This window comes from Drosophila melanogaster, chromosome 2L (genome assembly GCF_000001215.4).
Source record: "Drosophila melanogaster chromosome 2L".
Taxonomy (NCBI): Eukaryota; Metazoa; Arthropoda; class Insecta; order Diptera; family Drosophilidae; genus Drosophila; species Drosophila melanogaster.
In genome coordinates this window covers 22,187,566-22,215,288 of record NT_033779.5, presented here as the reverse complement: position 1 = coordinate 22,215,288, position 27,723 = coordinate 22,187,566, and the positions used below count along the sequence as shown (strand labels likewise).

The 27,723-nt window shown below is 38.0% G+C and overlaps 1 protein-coding gene across 3 annotated transcripts, besides 16 other annotated features; it reads left to right on the top strand.

Moving 5' to 3' along the window:
* Window positions 1–405: 405 nt before the first annotated feature.
* Window positions 406–577: a mobile genetic element.
* A 335-nt stretch (window positions 578–912) lies between these two features.
* Window positions 913–25,763, top strand: Ir40a (Ionotropic receptor 40a). 3 transcript variants are annotated; one of them, NM_136296.4, is made up of 7 exons: window positions 913–1,126; window positions 1,190–1,758; window positions 1,820–2,083; window positions 2,141–2,564; window positions 18,534–19,038; window positions 25,315–25,544; window positions 25,602–25,763. In NM_136296.4, the coding sequence occupies exons 1-7, from the start codon at window positions 1,024–1,026 to the stop codon at window positions 25,703–25,705; spliced, it is 2,199 nt and encodes a 732-aa protein (NP_610140.4). In that variant the 5' UTR covers window positions 913–1,023; the 3' UTR covers window positions 25,706–25,763. The 3 variants fall into 3 exon arrangements, with proteins under 3 accessions (NP_610140.4, NP_001286132.1, NP_001260687.1); NM_001299203.1 differs by lacking the exons at window positions 913–1,126; window positions 1,190–1,758; window positions 1,820–2,083; window positions 2,141–2,564 and adding an exon at window positions 16,736–16,998; NM_001273758.2 differs by lacking the exons at window positions 913–1,126; window positions 1,190–1,758; window positions 1,820–2,083; window positions 2,141–2,564 and adding an exon at window positions 17,100–17,431.
* Window positions 2,758–2,811: a mobile genetic element.
* Window positions 5,369–5,798: a mobile genetic element.
* Window positions 5,799–14,431: a mobile genetic element.
* Window positions 8,200–14,184: a mobile genetic element.
* Window positions 8,738–13,881: a mobile genetic element.
* Window positions 14,666–15,299: a mobile genetic element.
* Window positions 19,225–19,622: a mobile genetic element.
* Window positions 20,675–20,724: a mobile genetic element.
* Window positions 21,400–21,522: a mobile genetic element.
* Window positions 21,974–22,381: a mobile genetic element.
* Window positions 22,557–22,637: a mobile genetic element.
* Window positions 23,490–23,755: a mobile genetic element.
* Window positions 24,127–24,339: a mobile genetic element.
* A 457-nt stretch (window positions 25,764–26,220) lies between the features above and the next one.
* Window positions 26,221–27,028: a mobile genetic element.
* Window positions 27,029–27,047: 19 nt separating this feature from the next.
* Window positions 27,048–27,322: a mobile genetic element.
* The last annotated feature ends 401 nt before the right edge of the window (window positions 27,323–27,723 follow it).

The window sequence follows — 27,723 nt, the reverse complement described above, 5'->3', positions numbered from 1 at the left end:
CTTATCGATAGGTCTAAATAACTATTCGATTAGGCGCCTTTCTGGAAACAACATCTCCTTCTCCGAAAGATAAAAGTTTTCACAGTTATAAACAAATTCAATTTATATTTCCTTTACAAAAGTAAAAGATTATAGTATTTCTGTAGAAACTTTGTGTGTGTAGACAAAACATAGTTTCGGCTTGTACCCAAATATGCATGATTTTAAAAATATGAGCAATCGACAAATTTCCTGTTTCTTAATTTAATACAACTAAATGCATTACATATAATACTTCTCATAAAATTCTTTGTTGTTAAAAAAATGGTCGGTGTTCCGTGAGAAAGAAGCCGTGTACAATATTTTTTTTTTTTTGACTGGTAAGGGTATACTATTGTAGTTTAAGGTATGTAAAATTGTCATACAAATATGTTAGTGTATTTTGGGAGAGCATTGCACTTGGATGCTACAGTTGGCGCTGCTTCAGAGACAGCACGCAAAACTGCTTACATGTGTAAGGCTTTAAGATGTTTACAATAGTCGATAAGTGCCGTTGCAATTGTTTATAAGAACACATACATCGCAGAATTGGACAGTACTGAAAGCAATTAAATACTCTATTGTTTATGGTCCTGCCAAATGATTGAATTGGCAGGTTTGGGCACGTCACTATGTATGTCCAAAGGTTATAATTATAAATTTCAGTATTGAAAAATTATAAATCTTTAATTTTAGACGATTGTATTTTGTTATTCTTACTTAATTTTTGTAAGCAAAACTAGTAAAAAAAAGTACGAAACTTAGTGCTATTAACAATAGTTTTATTTTAACCCGCTTTCTTACAGTCTAAAATAAAATCGATTTTTAGCCATGTGCACTCTTAATAGCTTTTCAAGCTGTCCGAGTTGTCAGTACCGTACATCGAAATGCTCCTTTGAGACGTTTGACATTTGATATATAGAAGTTGATGCCATAATTGGACACCAAATAATTGTCAAAAGGAGTATATAAAAAAGGAGCATAGCCCTGGTCCGATGATTCAAGATGCATAAGTTTCTGGCATTGGGCCTGCTGCCCTACCTTTTGGGATTGCTAAACAGCACAAGGCTGACTTTTATTGGTAACGATGAGTCAGACACTGCAATAGGTTTGTACACAAGGTATACTCATTTTTTCTAAGCAAAAAGTTTTCATAGCCTTTGGCTCCTAGCGCTCACCCAAATTGTAAGAGGCTTGCAACAATCTTCTCTTGCCATATTGGCGCTACCAAGCCTCGCTCTATCTGATGGAGTTTGCCAGAAAGAGCGCAACGTTTATCTTGACGATTTTCTGCAGCGTCTTCATCGCAGTAACTACAAGTCGGTGGTATTCAGCCAGACGGAGCTCTTTTTTCAACACATTGAGGAAAACCTTCAAGGTGCAAACGAGTGCATCAGCCTGATTTTGGACGAGCCCAACCAGCTGTTGAATAGCCTCCACGATCGACATCTCGGACATCGCTTAAGCCTATTTATTTTCTATTGGGGAGCACGCTGGCCACCCAGCTCCCGTGTAATTCGTTTTAGAGAGCCGCTTCGAGTGGTAGTCGTAACTCGTCCTCGCAAGAAGGCCTTCCGCATTTACTACAACCAGGCTAGACCCTGTAGCGACAGTCAGCTACAGTTGGTTAATTGGTACGACGGCGATAACCTTGGTCTGCAACGAATTCCCCTCCTCCCGACTGCATTATCCGTGTACGCCAACTTTAAAGGTCGTACCTTTCGGGTGCCCGTATTTCATGTAACGCTTTGTGGCTTGAAACACCAATGCAGGTCCTAATCTATGCTATATTTGATTGCAGTCTCCGCCGTGGTTTTGGGTAACGTATTGCAATAACAGCTTCGAAGAGGACGAGGAGTTTAACAGCCTAGACAGCATAGAGAAGAGAAAGGTTCGGGTCACTGGTGGCCGCGATCACCGCCTACTCATGCTGCTATCTAAGCATATGAACTTTCGGTTTAAGTATATCGAAGCACCCGGTCGAACCCAGGGCTCAATGAGGTCAGAAGATGGCAAGGATTCGAACGACAGTTTCACAGGGGGCATTGGATTGCTGCAAAGTGGAGTAAGTGGTCTTTAACCTTTTCTTAAACAGTTAAATTTAGATATTATGGCTCAGCAGCAAGCTGACTTTTTTTTGGGAGATGTCGGTCTAAGCTGGGAACGGCGGAAGGCCATCGAGTTCTCTTTTTTCACACTGGCTGATTCAGGAGCGTTTGCTACACACGCTCCCAGACGCCTTAATGAGGCCCTGGCGATTATGCGCCCGTTTAAGCAAGACATCTGGCCCCATCTAATCCTTACGATAATTTTCTCCGGCCCTATTTTTTATGGCATTATTGCCCTGCCTTATATTTGGCGTCGACGATGGGCGAACTCAGATGTTGAACATCTCGGAGAATTATATATCCATATGACGTACTTAAAAGAGATAACCCCACGCTTATTAAAGCTCAAACCCAGAACTGTGCTGTCTGCCCACCAGATGCCCCATCAACTTTTTCAGAAGTGCATATGGTTCACTTTACGTCTGTTTTTAAAACAATGTAAGTAGCAATTATTTGTAAGGTAATATTTTTAGGTAATCAATTTAATTAATCTATCAGCTTTTATTCCGATCTATCAGTTACAGTTCCCGTCACACAGTGGGTGTGTGAGCAAGAAATTCCGAAAATGAAAAAATGTTAATTATTTCAAAAGGCGCTTAAGTGCGCGTGTCCAACACGTTTTGGGATATTTTACGGTCAAAAACGCATCTTTTTACCTGCTGCATTCTTTTCAACGAATATAGTATACTCTTTTACCCAACGATTAACGAGTACCTAAAGGTTTGTACCTAAAATGGCAAACTACAACACTAGAAAGTCTAAACTTGTAGAACTAGCGATCAACATGGCACCAAACGAGAATGTATCTTTTTGGTAATGAGGGGTTGTCACAGTGGATAAATTGGTTTAGCACAAAATGAAGATGTATTCGTTTTTATAAATTGTAGTGAGTAAAATGCAAGTAAATTCTGGTACATTAACGCTACTTTACCACCAGAAAAGAGATGGCAATTCAACATATGAAAACTACAAATGACGCTCTGAAGAGTTTGTGATTGTTCATAATCGCCACTGAAAGGTTAACTTTGAAATTGAAAATAATTAAAATTATTAATTGTTAAAATATGCTGAATGGGACCTACACAATTTATTATCTTATTATCTACTTATCACTTCCGTTAATATCTATTAATGCATAAGGCATCTCCTTCTTTGTGTTTTAAGAATATTATTTTATAATAGAATTTTTTATTATTTTAATCTTTTAATTATTTTTTGTCATCATCATCATCATAATATTTTTGATATGTGATATTCTTTTGATATATTTTCATCATATGATGTTGACAGCTAAGAGGTATTTCACTGTGTTCAGAAGTAAATAACCGTTTTCTGAAGTTATGGGAATAGAACTTATTTGTTATTTTCTCGTCAGTGGTATTTTCGTCAACTTCACTATTGCTTTTAATTATAAAAGCAGAATTATCAGTTTTCCTGTATTGACGAGATAGAATTTATATCTTTTTTTTTAAATATTCATTCGCGCTTTACAGATTAATGATCCCCTATAAGTGCAAGTGCTTTTTGTCTTTTTGTTCTAAAGGTCCTGTATTTCAAAATGGATTTCTTACCTAGCTTTCTGTTTCATATTATTGTACTAGATTCGTTGAAAAGTATGTATTCTATTCTACCGCCCTAAAACTGCAACACCCACATATTTAAAACTTTTTTTAATGTGATTTTTCCTCGTTGTATTTTCCTTGGTATACCGGAAAAAATGTGCCCACGCCCTCCTTATCTGATATTCTGGAAAGTCGACCTAAGCATTCTCTTTTGTTTTAAGTTAAGAGTTGTTAAAATATCATATTTGACAAATATTTTGACTGGTAAATTTTTTGTTTATTTTCGTTTTATTGTTTGTCTTGCCAATTTTTATCTGTATACCAAACGACCCTGTTTTCACCTACAAAACGACCAAACCGGTCTTGCCCACAGTTTTGAACAATTTTTAAATTTCTAATTTTTTTCCCGTTTTTTGCGTTGCATTCACAGTTGTAGGGTAATGTCCAGTTCGTTAACTTTGTCTATAAAGAAAGGCAGATAAAGTAGGTCTCCTTTAAATTTGTTATCTGCTTTAATTTGATATATCATATAATGTATCATATGATTACAAAGTTTTCACTAGCTAGCCATTAGAGATCCTCATTCGTGGTTTAACTAATGTTGTAACCACTTAAAGGGGTAGGTTTTTGTATTTTCAGTCTACTGTATGTAGTTTATTGGTGAGGATATTAAATTGTATCCTAAAGACTTCCTCAGTTTTGTTTTCGCGCCTGACGCTGTCAGGTTTCGTAAAGTCACTTCCGCCGCTTCCCAGAGGCCTCCAAAGTAAGGATTTCTATGAAGATAAAACTAATACGTCGCGATAGTCTCTAGAGTAGAATTGTTCCCCAGGTGATTCTCCAAAGAAATTTATTTCCGTTGTCACAGTAGATGTCTGTGGGCGGCGAACGCATAAGCACTGTCTTCAGCGCTGCGGCAAATGCTTTGGCCTACGCATTTGAAACCGCTTTGATGTAAATTTATTTGGTTATCAATCAAATAAACACATTTAAATGCCACTTTCTAGGACGACCCTGTCTTACGATGTTCTGATTGGTCCACAAAAGTCAATATCGCACCTTTGAATGGGTTGTTGTGGATCAGTCGTTCAACAGGTTAAAAATCCAATTATTGTTTTGTATACGATTGTGTACGATTCGAAGACCTAGATCTCTGGCGTTTCTAATTCAGAATTCTAGGATGGTCCAGCAATGCAATTCCGTAAATGCAAATAACGAGCGTATATCTATGAGAAATGTGATTTACTGTTTAGTAATATCTAGCGTTCTCCAATCTCACGGATAAGCAAATATCCTGACGACCTAACAAGAAATGAATATATGATTTTAAAGTTACTTGTAATTGGTTTGTATTTATTTGTTGGTGCTGCACATTCCAAATAATGCAAAATGATACTCGTCCAAGCTCTTCAGGTCACAAAAGTGTGCCAAGATTATTGGGCCAGTGTGTAAATCGGGCGAAAAGTAAGACGTATGCGAAGAAGAACATAGTTTTCGGCATAGTTTTCTGTTCTGATTCGACGGCGTCCGTATCAATGCCGACGACATTGGCTAGGCCTGCTTCTGGTCCCAAGAACCACGAAGCTGTGTTGAGTTCTGATGCAGTTGCGCCTCATGATACAATATTAGCCGGGATTAGCCACGTACGAAACCTCCACTTAACATCCTTTTTTTTTTTTTTTACTAAGTTCGTTGAAAAGTATTTAGCAGGCAGAATGAAGCGTTTCCGACCATATTAAGTAAATCCTTGGTCAGGATCATTAGCCGAGTCGATCTGGCCATGTCCGTCTGTCCGTATGAACCTCGAGATCCCAGTAACTATAAAAGCTAGAGGGTTAAGATTCACCATACAAATTCTCGAAACATAGACGCAGCGCAAGTTTGATGACCTATGTTGCCACGCCCACTCAAACGCCCGCAAACCGAACAAAACTTTCACGCCCGCCTTTTAAAAAATGTCTTGATATTTTTTTCATATTTTTGTTAGTCCTATAAAATTTCTATCCATTGGCCAAGAAACTTTTTGCCAGTCCCACTTTAACGCCCTAAAACCACCAAAATCTGCCGCGGCCACATTTAAAAAAAACTTTTGGGTATTTTTTCAAAATTTTGCGTTACCTTATTCCGAACAGCCATACGCCTAAGCGGTATCAAAGTCGAAGTTAATATTTTGCACTAACAATGATTGAGAACAGCAGCGAGTCATTGTACAGTAATTTACAGCTACTCTTTGTTGCCTCGGCTTTCGCTGATGATCTCAAGCACAATCGTGCCTTGACACAGATATATATATTAATGTAATATAAGTAAGATAATATACATATATGATCATCCCTCCAGACAGGGAGGTGAAGTCTTAACTGTGGTTGATATCTAATATTTTGCCCCACACTAAACGATATCACACTGCTTTACGATCTTCAGCGTGTCTATTCGCCAAGTCCCAACGGAGTCCCTGCCTGTGTTTGTAACGATTCATAAGGCTAGGGTGGTGTTGTGAGATATTCCAGGACGCACACGCGAAGGTCCAGCTGGGGTGGTTGTCTTGTCCTGGAATCTCAACCTAATTTCATTCTACTAATGTGGTTGCGTAATGCCCTACCTTGGCCATTCTTTACAAAAAACCACAAACAGTTGTCATCCCGAATGGCCCCTTTGGTCGCTAACCGCGGCTCACAGGGAATACCTCCTAGTCATAGGCAAACAAGTTAAATCATTTCAATTTACAGCTTTCGATTTCCCATAAAATAAATACTTAATTTAGATAAAATACTTCTAGAGTGGAAAGACAATTTTGACCGTTCAAAAATCAATTAAATATAAACATACATTTCTTTCGGACATATGTATGTGCGAGTGCACGGCCAGCAGCCAAAAATTAAACGGACCAAAAAGAAACAAAGAAATAAGCGGTATCAATCTGTAAATTCCAAAGACAAATTAAATTGCAAAGAAAAATTCTGCCTTTTGAAAAACAATTCCACCACTGATTCCACCAATAATTAGGCGATAAAAATATTGCGGCGCCTTCGTCACCGTGGCGCCAGGACCGCGATTATGTGAATTTAATTTCACTTCTTTATCGCATGCCTTTTTTTATTATTAAATAAATCAGTAAATAAATTCACTTACCCACTTTTGCTTCCGGGTGATCTTCCTGTGGAATTCAAGGCTTATGCAAACAAATAGTTTATAATAAAAAAAACTAAATAACACGGAGACATGCCACTTACGAAAAGAAAATTCTCGCTTGTTCCACTTTCCTTCTTAAATGTTAAAAAACCAACGGCGACCCTCACAAATGCAGGCTTCAAGGCCCCCTGTCTTGGTGTCCCACCAGGACTTCTATTGGTGATCCAATGCGTCAGTCCAAACGACTTCAACTTTGTTCGCTTGCAAGACCCAGTTGACCCATTATATTTAGATTATGTTTTAGAGATATCTAACCAGAATTTGCCCCGGCACTCGCTTACCCTTTATTCCGAATCCAGCGCCTCGATGATAATTTAATTTTTTTCTCGTTTCGATGGCCAACCAAAAAAAACTTTTCCGTCTCACTGCTTCGTCAGAAATGGAAGAAAACAATCTTGGCCTTCGGATGCCGGCCGAAGCCATCTCTCTCTCTCTCTCTCTAAGTCCCACCGCCATTCCCATGGAACTGACAATCAGCTCTGTTGCCTCTTTGAATCCGATATTCTTGACCCGAAGAATTCTTGTTCTGCCCCAATTTTAGTTCTGGGAACCGAATATAGACGGCGGCCCCAAACCTTCTTACCCCCATAGATGATTCTTAGATTCTGTGCGGAAGCCTTGTGCAAGTCTCTACTCTAACTGTTCTATTAATTGTCGGCTGTCCCTAAGCTTTTTGAAAATGTTATCACAAATTATTTGCAGCACTTTTGTAGATCAATTATACCCAATAGCACCCAAAGATGTGCTCATTGGACAGAAAAACACGGGTTGATAATCTTGGTGTTCTTCTGGACTCAAAACAAACATTTTCAGGCCATATTTCGACTATTGTCAAGTGGCCAGTGGTGTGTTTGGTTTTATAAAAAGGTGGTCAAAAGAATTTGATGATCCTGACACGGCCGAAACCTTATTCATTTCGGTGGTCCGTCCGATTGTTGAGTATTGATCGCGTATTTGGAGTCCTCAAGCCGTAGTTAACTCGGACCATAGAGCCTTCTTACTGTTCGCCTTGCGGCGCCCAAGTAGGGATGCAAGCCTTATGTTACCTTCGTATTCCAGTAGACTAATTTTAATTAATTTAATCTCCCTAGCCAACCGTAGAACGATGCTTGCAACAGCCTTCATATGTAGGCTTATTCGTGGTGAATGTGATAGTCCCGACTTGGTTAGTTAGGTGGTAAGGTAGCCAAGCAGATTCACTAGAAACCACATACTCCTAATCTTAAATCATTGTAGATCTAACTATGTGGTCAGATCGAGACGCCAGACAACTGGCGGTACCAAACCGAACCCGTCGCATCGTCTAGCTTCAAATCGAATTTACTTTTGGGTTTGTAAAACCAGCTGAGGTTTATTATAATTCTATTTTTTTAACATAATTATTAAAACTCCGTTCACTTAGCGAGTGAATTTTGTTTTGATTTATGCGCGAGCTTAAACAAATTAACAAATTCTTTTGTCTTTCTGTCTTTGTGTCTTGTTTACTCTATCTTTCTTGCGTTGTTCGCAATGCTGTTTTGTGTTGTTTTTTTATGCACATAAACTGCACTGGGCACCCACTCTCTTGACATCCAACACAAAATTTAAAGTCTAAGCGTGCAAACTGTTCTCTTTCGGTACTTTGAACAGCTCTCTTGCAAGTTTTGATTTGTGTCTTTGTACAGTGGTTCGAATTGAGAAATTTAGGATACTAAATCGTATGCTTTTAAAATAATTGCCGCCTGGTTATAAAGCCCGACTAGCCAAAAATGACTTGTTGGCTATGTGACAAAATGGTGCACACTGAGTGTTTTAGCGGCCGAACCAGTGACGACACTTAGGGGCCAACTCTCTCAACTTGCGAACGAGATGAAACTCTGTTGGAATATACTATTCAACCTACAAAAATAACGTTAAACAACACTACTTTATATTTGATATGAATGGCCACACCTTTTATGCCATAAAACATATTGTAAGAGAATACCACTCTTTTTATTCCTTCTTTCCTTCTTGTACGTTTTTTGCTGTGAGTAGGTCGTGGTGCTGGTGTTGCAGTTGAAATAACTTAAAATATAAATCATAAAACTCAAACATAAACTTGACTATTTATTTATTTATTAAGAAAGGAAATATAAATTATAAATTACAACAGGTTATGGGCCCAGTCCATGCCTAATAAACAATTAAATTGTGAATTAAAGATTGTGAAAATAAATTGTGAAATAGCATTTTTTCACATTCTTGTGAAATAGCTTTTTTTTCACATTCTTGTGAAATTATTTCCTTCTCAGAATTTGAGTGAAAAATGGACAAGGCTAAACGTAATATTAAGCCGTTTGATGGCGAGAAGTACGCGATTTGGAAATTTAGAATTAGGGCTCTTTTAGCCGAGCAAGATGTGCTTAAAGTAGTTGATGGTTTAATGCCTAACGAGGTAGATGACTCCTGGAAAAAGGCAGAGCGTTGTGCAAAAAGTACAATAATAGAGTACCTAAGCGACTCGTTTTTAAATTTCGCAACAAGCGACATTACGGCGCGTCAGATTCTTGAGAATTTGGACGCCGTTTATGAACGAAAAAGTTTGGCGTCGCAACTGGCGCTGCGAAAACGTTTGCTTTCTCTGAAGCTATCGAGTGAGATGTCACTATTAAGCCATTTTCATATTTTTGACGAACTTATAAGTGAATTGTTGGCAGCTGGTGCAAAAATAGAAGAGATGGATAAAATTTCTCATCTACTGATCACATTGCCTTCGTGTTACGATGGAATTATTACAGCGATAGAGACATTATCTGAAGAAAATTTGACATTGGCGTTTGTGAAAAATAGATTGCTGGATCAAGAAATTAAAATTAAAAATGACCACAACGATACAAGCAAGAAAGTTATGAACGCGATCGTGCACAACAATAATAACACTTATAAAAATAATTTGTTTAAAAATCGGGTAACTAAACCAAAGAAAATATTCAAGGGAAATTCAAAGTATAAAGTCAAGTGTCACCACTGTGGCAGAGAAGGCCACATTAAAAAAGATTGTTTCCATTATAAAAGAATATTAAATAATAAAAATAAAGAAAATGAAAAACAAGTTCAAACTGCAACATCACACGGCATTGCGTTTATGGTAAAAGAAGTGAATAATACTTCAGTGATGGACAACTGCGGGTTTGTCCTTGATTCTGGTGCTAGTGACCATCTTATAAATGATGAGTCGCTGTATACCGACAGTGTGGAGGTTGTGCCTCCACTTAAGATTGCAGTGGCCAAGCAAGGCGAATTTATTTATGCCACTAAGCGTGGTATTGTCCGACTACGGAATGACCATGAGATTACACTGGAGGATGTACTCTTTTGTAAGGAAGCTGCTGGTAATTTGATGTCCGTAAAGCGTCTCCAAGAGGCAGGAATGTCGATCGAATTTGACAAAAGCGGTGTAACCATTTCGAAAAATGGGTTAATGGTTGTCAAAAATTCAGGTATGTTAAACAATGTACCTGTGATCAATTTTCAAGCATATTCTATAAATGCTAAGCATAAAAATAATTTTCGTTTATGGCATGAGAGGTTTGGCCATATAAGCGATGGCAAATTATTAGAAATAAAACGAAAGAATATGTTTAGTGATCAAAGTCTTCTAAACAACTTAGAGTTATCATGTGAAATTTGTGAACCCTGTCTAAATGGTAAACAGGCAAGACTTCCTTTTAAACAATTGAAAGATAAGACCCATATTAAAAGACCACTTTTTGTAGTACACTCAGATGTCTGTGGGCCTATTACTCCAGTTACTTTAGATGATAAAAATTATTTTGTGATCTTTGTTGATCAGTTTACACATTATTGTGTAACTTATTTAATTAAATATAAATCTGATGTGTTTAGCATGTTTCAAGATTTTGTAGCCAAGAGTGAAGCTCATTTTAATTTAAAGGTTGTGTACTTATACATTGACAATGGTAGAGAATACTTGTCAAATGAGATGAGACAATTTTGTGTTAAGAAAGGAATTTCTTATCACTTAACAGTGCCACATACACCTCAGTTAAATGGTGTTTCTGAGAGAATGATAAGAACCATTACGGAAAAAGCTCGAACCATGGTTAGTGGTGCAAAGCTAGATAAAAGCTTTTGGGGCGAAGCAGTATTAACTGCTACTTATTTAATCAACAGAATTCCTAGCAGAGCACTTGTTGATAGTTCAAAGACCCCATATGAGATGTGGCACAATAAGAAGCCATACTTAAAACATTTGAGAGTGTTTGGTGCAACTGTTTATGTGCATATTAAAAACAAACAAGGAAAGTTTGATGATAAATCATTTAAAAGTATTTTTGTGGGCTATGAACCCAATGGTTTTAAGTTGTGGGATGCTGTAAATGAAAAATTTATTGTCGCAAGAGATGTTGTTGTCGATGAAACCAATATGGTTAATTCTAGAGCTGTTAAATTTGAAACAGTGTTCCTGAAAGATAGTAAGGAAAGTGAAAATAAAAATTTTCCGAATGACAGTAGGAAAATAATACAAACAGAGTTCCCGAATGAGAGTAAGGAATGCGACAACATACAATTCCTGAAAGATAGTAAGGAAAGTGAAAATAAAAATTTTCCGAATGACAGTAGGAAAATAATACAAACAGAATTCCCGAATGAGAGTAAGGAATGCGACAACATACAATTCCTGAAAGATAGTAAGGAAAGTAATAAATATTTTCTGAATGAGAGTAAGAAAAGAAAGCGAGATGATCACCTGAATGAAAGTAAGGGATCAGGCAACCCGAATGAGAGTAGGGAAAGCGAAACAGCAGAGCACTTAAAAGAAATTGGAATTGATAATCCAACTAAAAATGATGGCATAGAAATTATTAATAGAAGAAGTGAGAGATTAAAGACTAAGCCTCAGATATCCTATAATGAAGAGGATAATAGTCTAAATAAAGTTGTTCTAAATGCTCACACTATATTTAACGATGTCCCAAATTCATTTGATGAAATTCAATATAGGGATGATAAATCTTCTTGGGAAGAAGCCATCAATACAGAGTTAAATGCTCATAAAATTAATAATACTTGGACAATTACAAAAAGGCCTGAAAACAAAAATATTGTAGATAGCAGATGGGTATTTTCTGTTAAATATAATGAACTTGGAAATCCAATTAGATACAAAGCTAGATTGGTTGCACGAGGATTCACTCAAAAATACCAAATAGACTATGAAGAGACATTTGCTCCTGTAGCTAGAATTTCAAGTTTCCGATTTATATTGTCATTAGTAATACAGTATAACTTGAAAGTCCATCAAATGGATGTAAAAACAGCTTTCTTAAATGGCACGTTAAAAGAGGAAATTTATATGAGACTTCCTCAAGGTATATCGTGTAATAGTGACAATGTGTGTAAATTGAATAAGGCAATTTACGGACTCAAGCAAGCGGCTAGATGCTGGTTTGAAGTATTTGAGCAAGCATTGAAAGAGTGTGAGTTTGTAAACTCTTCAGTTGATCGCTGTATATATATTTTAGACAAAGGTAACATCAATGAAAACATATATGTATTATTATATGTAGATGATGTGGTTATAGCTACAGGAGATATGACAAGAATGAATAACTTCAAAAGGTATTTAATGGAAAAGTTTAGGATGACTGACCTAAATGAAATAAAACATTTTATTGGAATTAGGATAGAGATGCAGGAAGATAAAATCTATTTAAGCCAATCTGCATATGTTAAAAAAATTTTAAGTAAATTTAACATGGAAAATTGTAATGCAGTTAGTACTCCTTTACCTAGTAAAATAAATTATGAATTACTTAATTCAGATGAAGACTGCAATACCCCATGCCGTAGCCTCATAGGATGTTTAATGTACATAATGCTTTGTACACGCCCAGATTTAACTACTGCAGTAAATATCTTGAGCAGATATAGTAGCAAAAATAACTCCGAATTATGGCAGAACTTAAAAAGAGTTCTTAGATATTTGAAGGGCACTATCGATATGAAATTGATTTTTAAAAAGAACTTGGCATTTGAAAATAAAATTATTGGTTATGTGGATTCTGATTGGGCTGGTAGTGAAATTGATAGAAAAAGTACAACAGGGTATTTATTCAAAATGTTTGATTTTAATCTCATTTGTTGGAATACAAAGAGACAGAACTCAGTAGCAGCCTCATCAACTGAAGCTGAGTATATGGCCCTATTTGAAGCCGTGAGAGAAGCTCTATGGCTTAAATTTTTATTAACTAGTATTAACATTAAACTAGAAAACCCCATTAAAATTTACGAAGACAATCAAGGCTGTATTAGCATAGCAAACAACCCCTCATGTCATAAACGAGCTAAACATATTGATATTAAATATCATTTTGCCAGAGAGCAAGTTCAGAATAATGTGATTTGTCTTGAGTATATTCCTACAGAGAATCAACTGGCTGACATATTTACAAAACCGTTGCCTGCTGCGAGATTTGTGGAGTTACGAGACAAATTGGGTTTGCTGCAAGACGACCAATCGAATGCTGAATGAAATTTTTATATATATTTTTCAAATTTAAATTCCTGTAAACATATTTTGTTACAATGATCTGATCGGGTTTTTCTGGGTTTTCCCCGTATCCTCGCAGCAAATGCTGGATCAGTTAACACTTCCCAGAATGCACACCACCCACATTTGATAGTTACTAATGAATATTATTGTTATGTTTTTAATTATAGACGTTATTTTTGAGGGGGCGTGTTGGAATATACTATTCAACCTACAAAAATAACGTTAAACAACACTACTTTATATTTGATATGAATGGCCACACCTTTTATGCCATAAAACATATTGTAAGAGAATACCACTCTTTTTATTCCTTCTTTCCTTCTTGTACGTTTTTTGCTGTGAGTAGGTCGTGGTGCTGGTGTTGCAGTTGAAATAACTTAAAATATAAATCATAAAACTCAAACATAAACTTGACTATTTATTTATTTATTAAGAAAGGAAATATAAATTATAAATTACAACAAACTCCCTATGGGCCAGACTAAAGGTGGATTGAAAGATCTGATCAGCAGTTATTTGGCGCAGTTATAGACAGTTTTCATCGTCGTTTCTTTTCCGCATTTAACTGCAGACTCGCAGTTTAATAGCCTTAACCTATTATATGAATCTCCACAGCGCCAGAAAGCTGAAAGGGAAGCGCCCCGCAGCCTCTGGCAAGTGATCAACAGGACTTCACAGCTGATCAGCTGTCGATCGCAGCAAATACCTCAAATGTTGCTAAGATTTGTAGCTAAAAAAGATTCGGAGCAATCCGATCAATCCGTTGAACAGAACGAGTGGCATCGTATCTCTTCTAGAAAACTGAGATGTGGTCGTTCACAGTGGTCGCAGCGTCATCTCGGAGCTTCTCTAATTCGGCATCAGTCATCACGCGTGATTTTAAGTACATCGCGTTTATGTTTTTTTTTTCTATATCGCGTCTATCTTTTCGCGAATCGAGCCGTACGACACACGGTAGCGCCCCTCGGTCGGTTGGGCGAGAAGTGCGGGCGTGGGACCCGTGCGAAAAAAAAATAATAACAACAACTCACATTTCTCTAGAATCAAAGTCAATCCTCCATCTCGCAAAACTTGCAGAGTATTCTCTAGTTTTTCATACATCTCATCAAAAGTTTGGCTATCGGCATCGTCGATGTAATGCATCATGTCACCTTTCTTTACACGCTTCTGTAACTCTGCAATCTGTCTGATGAATGCAGTATGTGGACGGAACGGAAGACGTTTATACTCAAACAATCCATCCGTGGAGCTCAAAGAAGCTGGGTTCGGAAAAATCGAATTTTTGAAATTTGAAAGCTGGAACCACGTCCAGTTTTTGAGATATGAATTTTCGAAAAAGTTCGAAAATTTATGAAAATCAAAAATTTCACTTTTTTCAAAATTTTTTTTATCGCAATTACATCGTTTGCCCACCCATTAGAATTTTGAAAAAGTTTATACTTTAGAAAATATAAGGCTTTTAAGTTTACCCCGATCGAATCAGAGGGTAATCCTTTGCCCACCTCTTAAAACCAAATATTATCAACAAAGAACGTTTGCCCAACCATTATTTTTAGTTTTTATCGTTTGCCCACCCTTAAAAAAACCTTAAACAAAATTTTTTTCGATTGCCCACACTTAAAATACAACCAATTTCGTTAGCCCACCTCTTTAAAATAAGATTTTCCATTAAAAAACATTTGCCCACCCTTTAAAAATAATTTTTTTCATTTGCCCACCCTTTAAAATTAGTTTTTTTCGTTTGCCAACTCTTAAAACTGAATAATTTCGATTGCCCACCTCTTAAAACTTAATAATTTCGTTTGCCCATCCTTTAAAATTCATTTTTAACGTTTGCCCACCCTTTAAAAATGCATTTTTTCGTTTGCCCATCCTTTAAAATCAGTATGTTATAATTGGAAGTTGTGGCCCCATATTTCCATAATTTTAATTATTCGCATACAATCGCATTCGTCTTGCCGATGCTTACCAATTCTGTGGAAAATACGTCCGTAAACTTGTCTAGAAAACTACATACTTTGTTCCGTTCGTATTCTTTCTGAAAATGAACACGGTTTTTAAACGGTTTACTTGACTTCTATCTCGCTTGGCTCGAATTTCCAAACTCAGCACATGTAATGACATCTTGTCCCAAACAACAAAACTTTGGCTGTAACCATTTTTTCCGCGATTTCAAAACGCACAACCATAGCTTCGGTAAGGATACGTGAACCTCCACATATGCCTACTATTTTTATGAGGCACTCCTGTCGATCTCGTCCGCAATCGATTTGCGAATTTTACTGATTATACTGATTTGCGAATTATACCTTCCAGTATCAATGAAAGCGTTATAGCCGTTATCGTTGATGTAGATCATCCGTGTGAACAGCTTATCCTGATTGGATGTGCCCAAACGCATCACCTGTGCGGCTTGGCATATTTCATCGGTGGCAAGAAACCTAGCTTCTCTTGGCTTTGATTGGTTCATATAATTTTTTAGCCTTACCTCAAAAGTATTGAGTTTGGGTAAAAACTCCTTATTTGTATTGTGCCTCCCTCTGTTTATAAAATATGACTCGGTAGCGTCGCGAAACTCCTTCATCGACGAAAAATTAATGGCTGCAGTATTGTTTTGCAACTCTCTGTGCTGTATACCTGTAGACATACGGAAACAATACTCCTTTACGGTTTCCTTCGATCTTCTGGTTGCATTTACAATGGATTTATACCTCGTCAGGCTCTGGTCCGAATTTCTATCGGATTGCTGCTGTAAAACTGTTTCATGTTGTGTGTAAAATCTGCCAAGAATCAAGCCACACTTTGAAAGGACCCTTCAGCTTTGCGTATACATTGCAAAAATTACACATTTTTCGTAGCTTTAATACGCATCTACGACTTTGTTGACAACGGCGATCAACTGATTTACGGCGATCAAATTCTCATCTCCGGGGTTATAAGTAAGGTATTCGCAATACTCTTAACCGACGCTTATTTACCATGGCTGATCGGCGCTTGATCTCCTGGGTTACGTTTGACAAACTCGTCTATATCAATCTCATCTTCCTTTGCTGCTGCCGATTAGCTGTTGGCATATTGCTGACAAACTGCGCTAACATATTTGTCATCTACTGTTGTAGTTGTGAAATCGCAACCGCCTGGCTGCGAATGATTCCTCGTGTTGGCTCATAATTCAAACTGCTTCTGGCAAGTCCACTTTTTCAGAACTCACTTGTTCCACTAGTCTCTGCAATAGTTCTGCTCTGAAGCCTGCAACTCCCAAGTTCCTGTCTCTTAGCAGAAACGCAACTACTGCCTTGAGCTCCGCTATCTTAACCATCTTCTCCAAAAATGATCGTTCCTTTCCGTTGACAGTTTTCCTTCCTATGTACGCACAACCAGAATCGTTTGCACCTCGGTATGATCGCTATTTCCCAACAGATCTCGTGAATTTCAACTCTTGTGAATTCCACCACGACACTACACATATACAAAAGCTTTTTGCATTTATACATCCAGGTTCACCTACATTCCTAAGTACTCCGCTTTGAATCCATCAGCCACGTAGGAAAGGATGCGTTATCCGTAATTTTAAAAACAGGTGTGTTCCGAGTCAGAACATTTAATTTTTTAAAATTAATATTTTGACAGTTTCTTTGCCATCTACAATATATAATATACTCAGTCGAAATAATTTTACAAATTTAACATACGGCAAGCTTACAGGTGTAGCTTAAATATTGGGATTTATTGTTCTAATCTTAACATTATTGTTCTTAACTCTTAGCCCTCTAATTTAAGTTTGTTCTCAAGCGGTATCTAGATGCAGAATATGTTGTTAAACTGATGTAGGTTAGCGCCCCCTGAGCAAAAATTTTGGATATGAGATATTTGGAAAACGGTTCGAGCGAGAGCTATGGAAATTTTTTTCCCTCAAAAGTTGAACATCTCTATAAATAAAAAGTGTATATAGGATGCAGTTTGTTGTCTATAGATTTTTATTTCAATAAAAAAGAAAAACAATCAATAAATGGGTAAGTCAAAATTGCGTCATCAGATAATTTAAGTTTTTTCGATTCATTTCGAAAAAAAATTAGATGATTAAAACTTAAATATTTTAATTAGAATATTTTTATAGAGAATTAATAATGAGTTGATCCTCCTTTGTTTCCAAGGACTTCACACATTCGTCTGGGATGTGAATCATATATTTTTTGTAGATAATCCAAAGTAATCGTAGACCAACCGAGTTTTATTCCGGTGATCGATTCCTCTTGAGTGGTATATTGTTTACCACCCTCGTATACCTTCCCACCCAACCATACCCACACGTTTTCTGTTGTATTAAGGTCCTGGGAGTATGGTGGCCATTCCAGAACTTTAACATTTTCGCATTGAATCCATGTTTTTACGGAAACCATTACCATGCCATAACACCTCCAACCCGACTGTGAAAGCGAACCAGAATTTGGTCCCCTTTACGCAAATCAAGATAGTAATGACTATAGTGGTCTGGTTTCTCCAGATTAATTTCTCCTCGACCGAAAATACAAGGTATTCGACGTGAGGACCTGCGATCAGCCGCGTTAAAGACACTGTAATTGCCACTTTTATAGTTTTTTCCATAAGTTTACTTGTTACTTGATATTCAAAACTGCATTTGGGGGCATTTGCGGTCATTTTAGTGACATCTGCGGCGATGATATACTGTAGATCTTTTTGAATGGCCGGAGCACCAAGAAATAAATCGTTGAACAAAGTTTCATTTATGGTCCGTCACGAAGCACCTTAGTACCCTGGCTTAGTCTATTCTGAATCTTGGCCCAAAGGAAAGCTTTGGCTTTCTGGCTTCCAGGACAGCTTGTGGAGAAAAAATAAATATCTTGGACTTTGATTACTGGACCAAAGACACTAGAATAACTAGAATATTATATTATATAAATAGAATATAGAATAGAATAGCATAAAAGATAAAGATAGATATTATGCACAGGAATGTTAAAAATTAATCAATTTAAAAACTGCTGAACTCGACTAGAATATTTGAACAAATTTTTCGTAATATTTTGGGAGTATCAGCTAAGAAGAACGTATTCAAACTTTAAATGACTTTTAAACATGTTTTGATTTTTACAGCATGCAATGAACTACATAACGGATACCGAGCCAAGTTTTTGACCATAGTGTATTGGATAGCAGCGACCTATGTTTTGGCCGATGTATATTCAGCTCAACTGACCAGCCAATTTGCACGTCCAGCTCGCGAGCCACCAATCAATACTCTTCAGCGCCTGCAAGCAGCGATGATTCATGACGGTTACCGGCTATATGTGGAGAAGGAAAGCAGTTCATTGGAGATGTTGGAGAATGGGACAGAACTGTTTCGTCAGCTTTATGCTCTGATGAGGCAGCAGGTGATCAATGACCCTCAAGGATTTTTTATTGACTCTGTGGAAGCGGGAATTAAACTAATTGCAGAGGGCGGCGAGGACAAGGCAGTACTCGGAGGGCGTGAAACACTGTTTTTCAACGTTCAGCAATACGGATCAAACAACTTTCAGCTCAGTCAAAAACTTTACACTCGTTATTCGGCTGTGGCTGTTCAAATCGGATGTCCCTTTCTAGGTAGCCTCAATAATGTGTAAGTAAATGAATTTCAAATAATATATCTGAAAGTATTTCATAATAACGTCGTCGTAAAGTGATTATATTTTTCTCCATCGTAACGAAAATCGTACGGCTTTTTGCATTATACGCTATCTAAATTGAAGAACGGCCAACACTATCCCAAGACTCAATGGTATCCAAAAGAATGTCACTATTTTTTTATACCCGATACTAGTTGAAAATAAGTAACAGGCAGAAGAAATCGTTTCCGACCATATAAAGTTAACATGTACATATATTCTTCTTTAGGATCAATAGCCGAGTCGATCTGGCCATGTCCGTCTGTCTCCGTCTCCGTATGAATGTCGAGATCTCAGGAACCATAAAAGGTAGAAGGCTGAGATTCAGTATACAGATTCTAGAGAAAAGGACGCAGCGCAAGTTTGTTGACCCATGTTGCCACGCCCCACTCTAACGCCCAAAAACCGCACGAAACTGCCACGCCCACATTTTTGAAAAACGTGTTGATATTTTTTCACATTTTTGTTAGTCTTGTAGATTTCTATTGCAAATTAGCAAATTTGCCACTCCCACTGTAACGCCCTAAAACCGCCAAAATCTGTTAAAAATTCTGCTTCCACCTTTTCCGCTTTCAAATAACAAAAAAAAACTCAAATTTAAAATAAAATTCAAAGAAGTAATATTGTCGGATCACGCAGCCGCTAGCAATTCCTAAATTTATTATTCGTTTGCCAACTGTGACGGCTGTGACATTATCTTTCGTTATCTAAGCTCTCTCCTATCAAGCTTTCTCTTGGACTCGCGCACTATACCTTTGGGTTAGCGTTCTGATTTGCGCGCTGCAATTAAGGCGCTCATTATCATTCGCTTTCGTTACCTACGCATATACGCATCGAAGCAAATTCTCGCTCGCTAAAACCAACAAATTATCGTTTAAAATCATCAAATCTCTTATGTGATTTGAAACGTTTTTCATTTCTCAAAATAGCTAGTTGTTGTTGCTTTTGTCATGACTGCTGAGAATTCTGGAAATGTTACTGCTGATGCAAACAGGGTGCCATTTTTAAAGCGCTAGGTAACTACAATTTATAATCAAGTGGGACGATTAGCGGATTCTTTGTCAAGTTTTGCGTTAGTTTCCTTTAACGACTTCGTTCTTCATGTAAGGTTGGAGCTGATCCAAGTGCTTCAACAAACATTTAGAAAAATTCTCAATGAGCTCGTAGAACTTGAGTTTGAGGAAATCAACATTGGTCCACCGACCAACACGAAATTCTAAATACTTCAGGGTCAGGGGCAGGATGCCAGTGTCTTACCGAAGAGCGTAGGACTACGGAATAAGCTCCTAGGAACCAGGCCAGCAGAATATGATGGCCGGCATGCCGGCCCATCAGCACCAATAGCCACAACCACAGCGGCAACAGGCATCCCACGGCTGCGTCCCATCTCCAGGATTGCCACGAATAGGACCCGGTGGAATGATCAAACCACCTTACGCCATGTCACCGTCGAAAGGTGTGGAACAACAGGTGGGCCACCGGCCACTCAGCGGCATGATGTCCCAAAAATCACCTCCGATGGATGGGTGTGTCAACAGGTATGAACAGGCGAACTCTATACCAGCGTAGCTCCGTGTGACAGGAATGTGGCAAAGACATTAGAAACACAATATGCGTAACTGCTATACGTTGGTCTTGCAAAATTCCTTTCTCTCCGCTGGCGTACAAATCTTAAAGCGGAATGCACTGGTGTATATGTGTGCGTACGAATTTACATATATAGAGGTTTGGCCAAATTCGTTGCATTATGATCTTATAAAATATTATTTAAAAATGTATGCCCTGACTATTATTTAAATTTTTTATGGTTTTGTTAAATGCCGCGCTCTGGTTTAATTCGAGTTTCTCCTTCATCCGAAAATTTTTTATGAGACAAATATTTTTTTTTAACACTTTTAATGTTTTCGTGTTTTTATATCACTGGCGACAAAATTCAACAGAGGACTGTGAGCGGCAATCTGACAGCACTAAAATCAATTTCATCATTATTGCAACTATTATATTTAAAAAGGTTGCGACCTGGAATTGTTCCTTTCCTTTGACATTTATACCCAATATCATCTGGGGAAAAATTATCTTGGAATATCAAAATTTCCAATCGGAATAAGAGGTGTATGGGATTCAGCTGTGAAGACTTCGTTTTAAATGTTGATAATTTTGTCTTTGCTCTTTTCTTCAGTTTTTTTACTTTGTCCATTTTTTCATTTCATTTCTAAGAGTTAAGTGTTGTGAGCATCCCAACTTTGGAAATTGTGCACAACGTTTTCGCTTTTGACCACAGTATGGCGGAACTATCCAAAGATCATATCGAAAGCCACAAGTCTGAAGCGCGCAATAACGCTCCTTTGCAGTTCAATGTTTGTGCTTTTATTTGCCTCACAGCAATTTGATACATTTGGAACTGACCAGGGATCTCTCCTCTACAGTTGCTTTCTTTGTAAGTAGGAGGACACTAAATGTCCGACATTGTTTGCGCTAGGAAGAATAACATTTTTTGTCTTCAACCTTCGTATATACATATGTACGTAAAAGACATTTTTTTTTAATATTTAAATTTTCAAACATTTTTTATGTTTTTTTTTTTTTGAAGAGGATGCTATGTGTGTCATGGTTTTTAGGCGTGGCGCGTTAATGCCGATCGAAATCTTATTCAACAATGAACATACTTTTTATTAATAGTGGCGGCAGGCTCATGTCCCACAAAAATTATATAATGACATATACATACATAGTCGGTGGCTTATTTTTGGCATTATATTATCGTTTTGCTTTGCATCTAGTCGAAGTTTTTTCAACCCGTCATCACTTAGTGCTGTATCGTTATCGTCTTGTAATGCATGAACAAGCTTGTTCTGCAAGATATCCGCGGCTTGTGAAATGTGTCAAAGTTTTTATACCCGTTACTCGTAGATTTAAAGGGTATACCATATTGGTTGAAAAGTATGTAACAGGTAAAATAAAGCTTTTCCGACCAAATAAAGTATATATATTTCTGATCAGGATCAATAGCCGAATCGATCTGGACATGTCCGTTCGTCCGCCTCGATCTCAGGAACTAATTAGTTTTTATTAGTTTGGTAAATTTTTATGGATTTGCAAAAAACTTTTCGGCACACACGCCCACAAACCGCCCAAAACTGTCGCGCCTACACCTTCAAACAATTTTTAAATTTATTCTCATTTTATTTCTTATATCTATCGATATGCTAGAAAAATAATACAATTTCGCGTTCGCACTTTCATTAGTTGAGTTACAGGTATCTGATAGTTGCCAAACTCTACTATATCATTCTCTCTGGTTTTTATCAAAAAAAAATTGTGCTAAACAATCTAGGGGAAAATTGGGAGCGTTTAAATGGGCGTGGCAATCTTCTGAAGCAAGCCTCCAGAATATGCTAGATCTTCTTCTTGCCCTGATGACGTTGGCCGACGAATTCGAAAAGCTGGACACCCAAAAGGAACGTTTTTCGAACAGCCTCAAATGGGCAAGCAGGGTTCGCAAATTGCTGCTCCTCAACTTTCCGCCATTGCTCATAGAAGGAATGAAGGCCACCAAGACCACGATGGACATCGGCGCCACTGCTGGTTTTACTAGCGAAGACCTGGCAGGTTGCAGGCTGCGATGGATCGTACTCACTAGTATTTATGTGCAGATGGGCGTTATAAAGAAGTCACCTCGCAGAACGAAATTGTAGGAACATAACATAATTCACACAATCCATAAGTGTGGGAGCGAGGATGGAGTTTGCAGGGCTCAGCGGGGAAATACCGGAAGTCACAACGGTTTGAAGCCTGCACAGATCAGTAGACTTCTTTGAGAATGATGTTGATCGGTTCCTAAAATCAGAACTAGGTGTAGAACGCTTGATTTAAACTATATCTACTATAATTATCAAATATATTTATCCAATATGAATTTAACCCTTAAAGTATACGCCTTTCTAGCTTTAAATCTCCGATATTACATATGGGTTCGGATTAAGTTTTTTGTAACATTCACCACTTAGTAAGCCCAGCTCTAAATTATCGGACTTATCCCTCAATTCGAATGGTTTTTTTTAAGCTCACGGGTACGGTCTTGCAAAATTTCTTGAGAGATTAAGAATTTTTTCTTGGCCCTATTCTTTTAACTCGTGACCGCCAGACCAAAAGTGCACAGTGAATAAACACATTGGACAACACACGCAACACAAACTATTTGGCTACCCTAGAGTGCAATGTAGGGTATTAGGAAAGTTTCCATCACAGTTCCCCATAAATTTCCATATCTATCCTTTTTAAATCATCTTAATAGTTCCAACGGGTCAGGGATCCTTATGCGTAGAAAGTCCATGAAAGAATGTCGCTTGAACTCTCGAAACCGAGAAAAACTCAGAATCACCAAAAAGGGTGCTGGCATATTCCACAAACAAGAGAGAATATGAGAATATATCGAGTTCCCCGACCCGTAATTCAGCCAGTGTGAATGCGAACGCGAAATTTCATCATTTATGAGAAAATGGGCGTGACCGGTTCGGCGTCTTAAGGGCGTTTGAGTGGGCGTGGCAAAACGTTTTTTGGCAAATCAATTGAAATTTACAATACTAATAAAATTATGAAAAAAAATTCGAAAAATGATTCAAATTTGTGGGCGTGGCAGTTTTGTACGGTTTAAGGGCGTTAGAGTGGGCAATTTATCTAACCCGTAAATATAGAACTCTGCCCCAGTTGATAAACAAATTTCAAACTTTAATCTCAGCAGCATTCCCTTTGTCCGTTTTTGTCGCCAACACTTAGCCACCCGATAAATAACCAAACCTAAAGTAAACACAAGTCAGCAAATTTGAATTTCACAATGCTGTGAAATAATTGCAGAAGCTGTTATCTTAAACATATTTCAAAGTTCAAGAAAATCCTAAAGAAAAGCTTCTGGCCGAGGTTGAGTGGATTATGATTAAGATTTAGAAGATTACTCTGAATCGGGACGAGATCGTGAACAGTTTCAAACCAAAGATAAGCAATTAAAAAAGTGTCTTGTAATAATGTGAAAATTTTAATTGGCATGGCAAACATTTTTTTAAATCGATAAAAAATTTACATAGCTAATAAAATTATGAAAAAATTTTGAAAAATGGTTCAAAAGTGTGGGAGTGGCAGTTTTGTGCGGTTTGTGGGCTTTGGAGTGGGCGTGGCAACATGGCTCAACAAACTTGCACTTCGTCTTTGTCTCTAGAATCTGTATACTGAATCTCAACCTTCTAGCCTTTATATTTCCTCCTCTTCTTCTCTTCTGAGCAGCAGCACAGCTCTTTTCTTAATCGCACAGATAACATTTCTTGTTCGCTTGCTTATTTCCTTCAAAACGGAAGCATCAAACTCTCCCAATTGTAACTTGTCAACTGGGGGATCCTCCGGTCCCATCAAAAGATCCATTGCAAGACACAACGCAATGCACTTTGGTGGTGGACCTACCCTTCAAAATCGGTACCCAATGTGAATGTAAAGAATTTTGATTATATCTTATCCCTTACTCTTAGGATCTTCATCATCCTACTTCACACTGGACGATTACTCGTAGATATCTTCATCTATTTCGTCATTTCATTCGTCAATCTCTCCTCGCCGTTTAATATTAGGGCCCATTATCCATTGTAGTGAACTAGTTAGTTCGCGCGGCTATTACGTAACCCACCAAATTTACGTAACGTAATCGGGGGAGTAATTGTGGGGAGTATGATGGTTTAAATCATATCTTACGTGCGCTCTCATTTAAAAAGCTCCGCAGGAAAGCAGGATTGTAAAGTGATTTTTCCAAAAATTTAAATGGTAAGCCATCTAATCGCACGGCCATGAACAATAAGGATGCTCGTTATTGTTTACCTCAAATAACACATATTTTCATAGTAAAGAGATCTGTTTTCATGCTAAAACCGTAATAAATAAGTGGAATGCTTGTGTTATCTTCTGCGATAAACACTTTTAATAATTCCAAAAATTGAGGCACATATTGTAGATAGTAAATAAAATAGTGCTCTGAAATTAGAGTGGTACAAAACTAGCAAGAGATCCAACCAGTCAGCAATTATACCACAACATTATACATTATAATTAAGTTTTTTTTTTTACAAATAACTTGGGATACGAATACGCCATACAGAATATAAGAACGGGGAAGTTATATCTAATTATATAGTTAATATTAGTCCACTAAATTATTGTTTTAAAAAACAGCATCTTAAACATTTTTGTAGCTTGATGCAGTTGTTTGAGAGCGGAATCCTAGATAAGATGACCGCTGCCGAATACGCAAAGCAGTACCAGGAGGTAGAAGCCACGAGAATATACAAGGGCAGCGTGCAGGCGAAAAACAGTGAGGCTTACAGTCGAACCGAAAGCTATGACAGCACGGTTATCAGTCCGCTTAATCTACGAATGCTGCAGGGCGCTTTTATCGCTCTCGGAGTTGGTTCATTGGCTGCAGGTACTGATCTATATTATTAAATTATTCCAAAACTGTATAGGTATTTCTTCTGCTTAGGTGTAATTTTGCTGTTAGAGATAGTATTTATAAAACTGGATCAAGCGCGATTGTGGATGCTGTGCTCACGGCTGCAATGGATTAGATATGACAGGAAAGTGTAAGTCAGTGTATTTTATTTGCTGCAGCCGCTTTAAATAATACAATAAACGTCAGATCCTTAAATTCGAGAGACAAATTCATTTGTGGTGGTCCGGTTAAGATTTGGTATTACTTGGTATTACTACTTTGGTATTACTTTAACAGAGGTTTGGTGGGGATCTATCAACTCTGGCATAAAACCAGTATTCGCAACACAGGGAAGGGAATGCCATTTTTGGGTGAATGACACTATTCTTCTTTAATGCGGTTCCCGAGTATAAAACAGCCGAAACACGCGTGATGCAGACTATTTTTTGTGCAAAGCGCAACGAAAGCCTATGCAAAGTGCAAATGGAGTAACGCCAATTGAAGCTGCAGGAGTGCTGGCTTATTGGCTCCAATCGAGAGCAGTGTACATCCAGTATATCCACCTAACATAAGACGTTGAGCGGAATTCCGTTTATGATACTCATGCGCCAGGCTTGCACGCAACTGGCTGCACATGGACGAAATAGTGCATCGTGAATTTTAGCAGGAATTTGTGCGGCGCTACGAGATCGATATTCTGCTGCTCAGCGAGACTCATTGCAAGGAGGCACAGGCACCCAAAATATTTGGATTTGAGTCTTACACTGCCAACGACCTGAGCGACGGTAACGCCAAAGGTGTTGCAGCGATCCTGGTCAAATCCGGCCTAGTCCACTTTCCTCTTACACCAATAGCCACTGACGAGGAGCAACTCGCGTCTGCCCTACGAGGTTCATATGGAATACGAGCGAATTTAAATGCATTCTGAATCAACAATGTTCCAAACTCCTCGTCGCGGGCGACTGGACTGCATCCCACTGGCTATGGGGAGCGGGGAGATCCAATCGAAGAGGGCGTGAGCTAGCGAATCTGGTCCTAAGCTTAGATATAAGCTCCCTAGCCACCGGAGGTCCTACAAGATTCCCGTTCGGCAGTAGAGGCTCCCCAGGCTATATAGATTTTGCTGTCAGCAAGGGCATTCTGGATATGCACGATGAAATACGTTCCGTTGCTGAGCTCAGCTCCGACCACCTACCGCTTATAGATGCAACAGCTACAGCTTATCTCAAGATGGAGCGACTAATCGGTAGGCACTCTGTCCTGTAACGATTCCATGATCATGATTGAGTCCTCTCTGAACCTGAGTACGGCGATAAACTCAGAAAGAGAACTAGACGAAGCTGTTGACACTCTCACCCTTATTATTAAGGCTGCAGCCAGACTGGCTACTACTGCATAGGCCCACAGCAGCTAAAATCCCGATTACCAGAGAGATTCTGCTCCTTTTAACTGAGAATAGGCGTTTACGCAAAAGATGGTTGGATGGATGGATCTTTTTTTATTGTTCACCTCGCGGAGCTATTCCAGCCACTGAACCTCACCAGTCCCCAGGATGTTGACGCGAATCACGACCAGCTGTCCCAAGCACTCCAAATGGACCTGCCGATCACCCCCACCGAGGTTGCCAACGTCATCGCCAAACAAAACCCCAAAAAAGCTCAATTGCATGATACTATCTGCAACTCCACCCTAAAAGCAACTCCACCTTGGTCCGCTGCTTTATTACCTGTACAGCTACAACATGACACGTTAGCCTACCCGGGACGTCAATGCATAGTGGTTCACCCAAAGGCCAAAATTAAGAAAAAAAAGAATCAGAATAGATTTGCGAAAAGTAAACAAATCATCTAAAGTATCCGAACATATCAAGACAAAACAGGTTATGTCTAGAAAGCTAACGGTACTTTCTAAAAATAGAACTGAAATCGCGAGCATGTTTTTTGCTACGTTTATATGGACACATTGCATTTTTATTGAGAACAAGGCGAACTTCAAAGAGTGAAAACGTCGGTGATAGTTATCTGGTTGACATAATTTAAAATGGAATTTAAATTTGAAGGTATTTACTTTAATAAATTCTTTATGTCACGTTTTTTTTATTGATTTAATATTTTTTGTGTAATTATATTTGATTTAACCTTTTTTGTGTATTTTGTGAACATCTTTTTTATGT